Source organism: Poecilia latipinna, unplaced genomic scaffold, assembly GCF_001443285.1.
Source record: "Poecilia latipinna isolate Pla-1442-1.1 unplaced genomic scaffold, P_latipinna-1.0 Scaffold53, whole genome shotgun sequence".
Lineage (NCBI taxonomy): Eukaryota > Metazoa > Chordata > Actinopteri > Cyprinodontiformes > Poeciliidae > Poecilia > Poecilia latipinna.
In genome coordinates, this window is record NW_015112669.1 from 568623 (window position 1) to 575356 (window position 6734).

A 6734-nucleotide genomic window follows, 5' to 3' on the forward strand; every position below is an offset into this window, starting at 1 on the left:
ATTCTACTGATACTTTTGACAACACACGTAAAGCTTCACTCATAAAAAAAATAATTATTTCAAAATCTAATAATAGTTCACAGTACAGCAGAAATTATTACACATCAATGTAACATTTTTCATCGCATTTACTTTGTGGAAAAATACAGTATTGCACCATAAAACTGTGCAATTATGGTGCAATACAGTATTGCACCATAATTTTGCCTCTCATTTAGCAGTAGTTTTTTTTTTCCAAAATCTCTTTCTCTTTCTTACTGTTTATTCATTTTTTTAATTATGTAAAGCACTTTGAAATGCCTTAATGCTGAAATGTGCTACAGAAATACAATTTGATTTATTAATTGATAATACACTTCAACACACACCACAGGTAATGTTAGTGGCACAGTTTTCTCAGATTGATTTTTTTTTTTTTTTTTCCTTTAGAACTTTCCTTTTGCCGAAGTCCGGGTTCGGGCCTCTGTAAAAGATGGCTCTGGACTTTTCACCAGAACCTGTGGATTTGTTGGTTGACTCTTGGTCGAGTCTTGTGATGTTTTACCCTTTGTTTCCGTCGTCTGATTGTTTCGTCTTTGCTCGGCCGGGTCGGGGTCACCGTTGCACCTGTTGCACAGATCCATCATGTCCTGAAGTCCCTGCACCAAGCACTTGACAAATTTCACTGAACACGTCTGCGGGTTCTCGTGGAAACTGGACACTGAGAAGATGATGTGGTCTGACTGAGGGTTGTAGCAAGCGCCGTATCCATCGGGCACCACTGGTCCGTAGCAGCAGAACATCTCTACAGTTGTTGGGACCTGAGAGAAGAGTTACTACTTACAACTGAACTACAGACAGTTAAGCACTTCTATGATAAAGAACAGTTTGGAAAAGACTTACAAGTGCTAATCACAGATTTTCAACGCAGCCCAATCATTTTTATAATTTGATAAGTAAATAGTATGTAAGTGATACCAATTCCCTCATCACGCATGCTGGAGGTGTGAAAATATGTTCGCTTTATGCAAAAAGGCAATATGTAATCTTGGGTTCACAAGAAAGTGATGGCATTTTCATAACATTTTGGGTAAAGGTAAGATTTTTTTTTTTTTTTTTTTTAAGAAATGGTTTTTCAAATCTCCAAATGCTTTGAATGCTTTGTAAATGTAAAAAAAAAATAATTCAGTTGAGGATTTTCCAGTCTATATGCTGCTGTTTATGCTAGTCTCAATCCAAGGTATGTGTAAAGGGAAGTGGAGTTGACCTTACTCCCACGGGGGATCTAAAGGCAAAATAACAACAATGATGTAACCACAGTTAAAGTTGATCAGTTTAATGAAGGTTGTTGACTTGTAGTGACGTGAACTGTCAGAGTCTAGGGCACTGACTAGGAAAAAGAGGAACTGAAAGGAGAACAAGGGTGATCAACCAGAGCACAAGAGGCATGGAACCAAGGAAAGGAGTGTGTCTCTCAGTTTCAGCGGTACTGACCCCTGCAAAGCATTACTAATAAAAGAAGCATACAAAATTATTCAGAAGTTGACGACATTCAATGAATGTGTCACTGTAATGTTTGTGGATGGCAGTAAAATAGCTATGGTGCATGATCCTAGAAGAAATAAGAAAGGTGTTTATAGGTTGCTTTTAGTCCAAATATTGTAAAATGGAACAACATTCCTGGAACTTGACAAAGTCACTAAACTAAAGCTGGATCTGTTCCAAGTGCCAGTGGCGAAGTGAGAAGAGCAGTCGTTTAGTGAATGTGTTCTGTGGGAATTATCGAACTCGGGTTGCTGGTTATTTAACACATGGGAGGAAGCCGGGTGAGGCATTCAAACGTAAGCTGTCAGAATCCAGGCGAATCTTCTCTAAAAAACCGGCTAGATAGATTCTCTGAGTTCTGCAGTGGGTTATACCCTGCAGATCAGGGATCCAAGTACCAGAGGGGCACGCAGCTGGTTCAGGTATTAACCCTCTCCAAAGGGAGAAGTAAGGTGAGGGGGTCAGGTGTACCTGTGCAAAGAATCTCAAAAAGGACTAAAAATGTCCTTTTGGTATTTTCACCAGTAAATCAAATAATACAACTCAAGCTGTGTTTTAAAGACTCTCTGCCCAGTGTAGGATTATCTAGCTCAGGTTTAAAAGTCTAATGCCATCTACACAAAACACTTCGGGGTGGGATTAAAACGCCTTTTTGCCCTCTGCATGTATTTTGTGAAGGGATTGATGAGATGAGTGTGGTCCAAGTCAGTCTGGTCCTGCTATGACTTCACATGGTGAGGTAGCCACAGCCCCAGACTGGCTGACTTTTATAGAGGTGAGTCAGCTTTTCAGGTCAGGGGAGGGAAGTGGTGATGACGCACGGTGTGTGTGTGTGTGTGTGTTCTGCAGCAAGATTTACAGCTGGGGCTCTACTGGAAACACTGTCCTCGAGCTACAGGAGTTCATTTTGGAGAATTTGACCATTCTTCTTGAAGCGCATGTGTGAACTGGTGAATCTCTGCTCTTACTCACTCCAAAGGCGTTCTACTGAGTTTAGGTCAGGACTATGTGGAGACAAGTTCAAACCAAACTTGCTCATCCATTTCTTCATGGATGCCGTTTCATGCACAATGTGCAGTCGTGTGGGCCAGCAGAAAAAGACCGTTCTCAAATTACTGAAATTATTCAAACTGTTTTGGTTTGCTGATACAGTAATGTCCCCCCCCCCCCCCTCCCGGTAAAAGGGAGCCAGGATTTGAGTCCTGTGGTACGGTGGATTGGCCACTGTACTTTGTGGTGGCCAATCCAAGACAAGTCTGAATTGATTTGCCAGACAGACATGTATGGTTAAGCTCTCTGAAAAAAAAAAAAAAAAAAAAAAAAAAAAATAAAAATAATAATAATAAAAAATCTCCACTGCTCTAGAACCTAGCACTGAATCTGATGTTTTGCCTTTTACTTAGTGATGCAAGTGCTGGTTGTGGCTCCTCATACATGGTCAGCTACATGGCTATACTAAATGGTCTTAGGCAACAGCCACTTCACAACACTCACTACTTGGCAGATTGCCAACAATAAAATTATGCTCCTGAAAGTGTATTGCATCGTAAAATTGCTTTTGAAATCACCTGACTTGTTGAGAGAATAAAGTGATTACTGATGAGATAAGCGTCGTCTTTGAAGATCTCGGGTTTCTCCATTTTCATTTCGCGAGCCGCCTCACGCAGACCCAGCAGGTGATTGTCTATTGCCATCCCAGTAATCGCCTATACGAATGCACACAAAAAAGGTACGTTATTGCAGTTATTCAATAATTCAATGTTGTTGTAGAAATGCTACGATAGAAGAAGGTTACCATGACGGTATACTTTGTCTGCGTATTTATGGCACATCGCAACAACTCCATCTTCTCCATTTCCTGCCAGTGCAGAGGGTAGCAATTGATATTTTGCTATTTTACAGTTAACTTTACAATGTCCTAAAAATAATAATGCAAATGAGAGCAAGACTGATTATGCAGCAATATTCATTTACCAGAAATATTAAACACATTTGAAACCATTCATTGATACACACCGAACAAAATCAAACAAACTTTTTTCTCACTAATAAGATTAAACGTTGCAGTTTTTGATCAGTTAGGATTTTCACCATTATTATGTTTTTGCCAAATACAAGAACAATGGGTGAGATACATTTCTGAATAAATGTTTTTTTTTTCTTATTTTCTAGTTCAGAATTTTATATTTATTTTCATTTTACTATAACTGCCTTATGAACTGTTTGATTTTGAAAAATGTGTGTGTGTGTGTGTGTGTGTGTGTGTATGCGTGTGTGTGTGTGTGTATCCTTCCACAAGCTTCTTGGATGAGTTTACTGTAATTTTGGTGAATTACTCAAGATGTTACCGAGTCAAGTTTGTAGGTCGCCTTGCTCACACACACCTTTTCAATGGTACTTTGTGGTGGCCAATCCAAGACAGTGACTTTGTTGTCCTTCGGCTGGAGTTATTGATCTAGCCATATGATTTTTGTCCATTTGGAAAAGCTTGTTGTATCCAAGGCTTATCTTCCTGGCTTGTGTCTTAAGGTCTTTCTGGCTTTTTTTGTGTTGCTTTTGAATAATGGCTTCTTCTTCTCTGAGTGGGTTTTCAGGTCCAAATCACAACAGGACTTATTTCACGGTGATAAAAAAAAGCCTTTTGTCAAATATCTGCGTCAGTCAGCGTCTTTCATGAGGTCTTTTGCTTTTGATCAGGGTTAAAGGTCATACTTTGTAAAAATTCAGCTTGGACATTCTCATGTGGTTGATACATTCATTTGTTAGGTTATATTAAAGTAACACTTTTTTGGTCCACAATGCTCTTTGTGACATCTCACAGGGTTTCTTTCAATTTTTCCTTACTGTCACTCGAGAAAGTGTTGTGTTTGCGGTGAGGCCACAAAGATGCCTCCATTAGACTCAAGTGTTGTGGATTAACCTATCAGAAAATGTTAATTTCAGTGTATGGAAACTAAAAAAAAAAAAAAAAATCCTTAAAAACCTTCCCCCTTGTTTATTAATCTGGAATTTACCAAGTAAAATTTACTTTTCACTTTTCCAAACACAGGAAATGATTGTCTAATTTAATGTCAGACTGTAAAAAAATTATGAGTATAGTTAAGTATCTAGTTTCAACACTTTGAAGCATCTTACTCTTGAGGTGAGCTTCATATCAGTCATTGCTCTAACAAAGGCCAAAGCTTCAGGTGTGGCCGAGCGAATGTTGTCAACTCTGCCCTGCTGAAAGCGACGCGTGGAAGCGCTCTCGTATGTTGACACCGCTCTGCCGTGACACCTGTAGTTAAAAACCAGAGGAAGAAAATCCTAATTTCTGAGTTTAAACAACATAAGAAATGACAGCCTTTCATCTTTTTCTTACCGATAGTATGCTAACTGCAGAGCGACCTGGATGTAGGCATCCGGACTCATTTTCTGCTTCTTGATGAACTCTTTCCCGTAGTCAGAGAATGTGTGGACGTTCATGTCCAGGTTCTTCACCAGTCTGATTAAAAGGGGAATAAACTTTGCAGCGCATTGAAAACAAATATCCACAAAACACATTTTGAATTCCGCCGTTCCAGAGGGAATGTGAACCTGTGGAGCCCGTCAGCAGAGGAGATGAGAAGTTTTTGCATCTCTGGAGAACATTTCCAGCGCAGTCTGCGTGGCGCAGGCAGTTCGCTCACACTCGCAGCCCTGACCAGCTTTGATGGGCTGCCAATCCTGATGTCACATGGGGAGAGAAAAAAAAAATAGCATTGCTATAATAAGAATTTGGTATCTGTTATGCATCATAGAAAATCATTTCTTACATGTATTTAAGGAGATACTCTGAGCACTGCACAAGAACAATTCCTTCAAACGGAGAGTGTTCACACACGACTCCACAGCAGCCGTCAGCTCCTACAATAAACTGAAAAAGAAGCATTTGAGTGGGATTCGTCATGTGCTTAAGATTATTTGACACTTCAGTTCAGTGTAGGTGCGTTGTTTGATTCTTTAGGTGGGTATCATCTGCACACTGCACAGTAAGGACAGTCGTTTAAAAAGAAGCCTTGAACTTCTCCTGTAAATGTCATTTATCAATGTCTGAACGTCTTTTAGGAGAATTTATGTCGAGATAAAACTGTAGATCTGTTGCAAACTGAATATAAAATTTCTCATTCAGACTTTTGTTCTCCAATTTCATTCTTTCAAGCATTACTTTTACACTGATTTGCAAAATAAATTGAATGCCGTTGCTGAAGTACAAAATAATCTTTGATTGTTTAATTTTCCTTTTCATTAAAAAAGCAGTAATTCATGTTTAAATAACACATGGCTTTTTAAGCAACAGTGTCTTGCAAAAATTGTCATACTCCTTGAACCTTGTCACACTGAAATTACTCATAAGTTTTTTTTTTTTTTTTTTTTTTTAATTAATGTGTGCTTGTTTAATAGACCAACACAAAGTAGCAAAACACTTCAAAACAGACACACACAAAAAAAATAAAAAATAAAAACGGATGCATGGTTTCATTTTTTAATCAGTTAACTTTGAGCTTTTTCTTGAACTTTAACTATAAACATGCTTTGATCCAAATTCATTCCAACATAACTCTGGCTGAATGTTTATGTGAACCTTGCTCTAGTTTCAAGGCCTTCAGTCTCTAACAGCTTTTCATTCAGGATTGCGTTTACATGTCTTCATCTGCCTTCACATCAACACTGGCTACTACTCCTTTGCATTGGGCTATCATGTTAACTCAAAGCTCTCGGACACACAATATCAAATACTAAAGGGATTCTGCTCACTGACCTGCATCGGCTTGTCGTACCAGCGGTTGCCTCCGTTCTTGCTCGGTCCGCCACCGTGCAGCATCATTGCGGCGCGTGTCGTATCGCTTTGCTCAGATCCACTTGCGTCATCCAAACAAACCAGGCACAAACATCGCTCTATCATGTCCAGGGAGTCTCGGTTGGTTGATTCTGTTGGAAGAAAAATGTTATAGCTATAATTTGATCTTCTAAAGTTTTGTTTTTGAATAAAAGTTCCCCCCAGTCTCGTGTGTGTGTGTGTGTGTGTGTGTGCGAGAGCGGCCATATTTCTGACTGTCTCCAGTGCTACACAGTCATTGCTGGAAGAAACATTTTTATAAAAGAAAGTTCAGATTCTGTAAAAAAAAAAAAAAAAAAAAATCCCCCCCCATTTAGAACACGGGGGGCCCCCCCCCCCTCTCCCCGCCCCT

The 6734-nt window shown here is 39.4% G+C and overlaps 1 protein-coding gene across 1 annotated transcript in view; it reads right to left on the reverse strand.

Annotated features, from left to right (window-relative positions):
• Positions 1-347: 347 nt before the first annotated feature.
• Positions 348-6734, reverse strand: part of chata (choline O-acetyltransferase a) — a 13535-nt gene continuing 7148 nt past the window's right edge. The window contains exons 8-15 of the mRNA XM_015052544.1: positions 6305-6474; positions 5319-5419; positions 5101-5229; positions 4886-5008; positions 4660-4801; positions 3320-3382; positions 3093-3230; positions 348-800 (exon numbers count right to left, since the gene is read on the reverse strand). Coding sequence (XP_014908030.1) covers positions 426-800; positions 3093-3230; positions 3320-3382; positions 4660-4801; positions 4886-5008; positions 5101-5229; positions 5319-5419; positions 6305-6474 — 1241 coding nt within the window. The 3' untranslated portion in view covers positions 348-425. The remainder of the gene's footprint in view (positions 801-3092; positions 3231-3319; positions 3383-4659; positions 4802-4885; positions 5009-5100; positions 5230-5318; positions 5420-6304; positions 6475-6734) is intronic.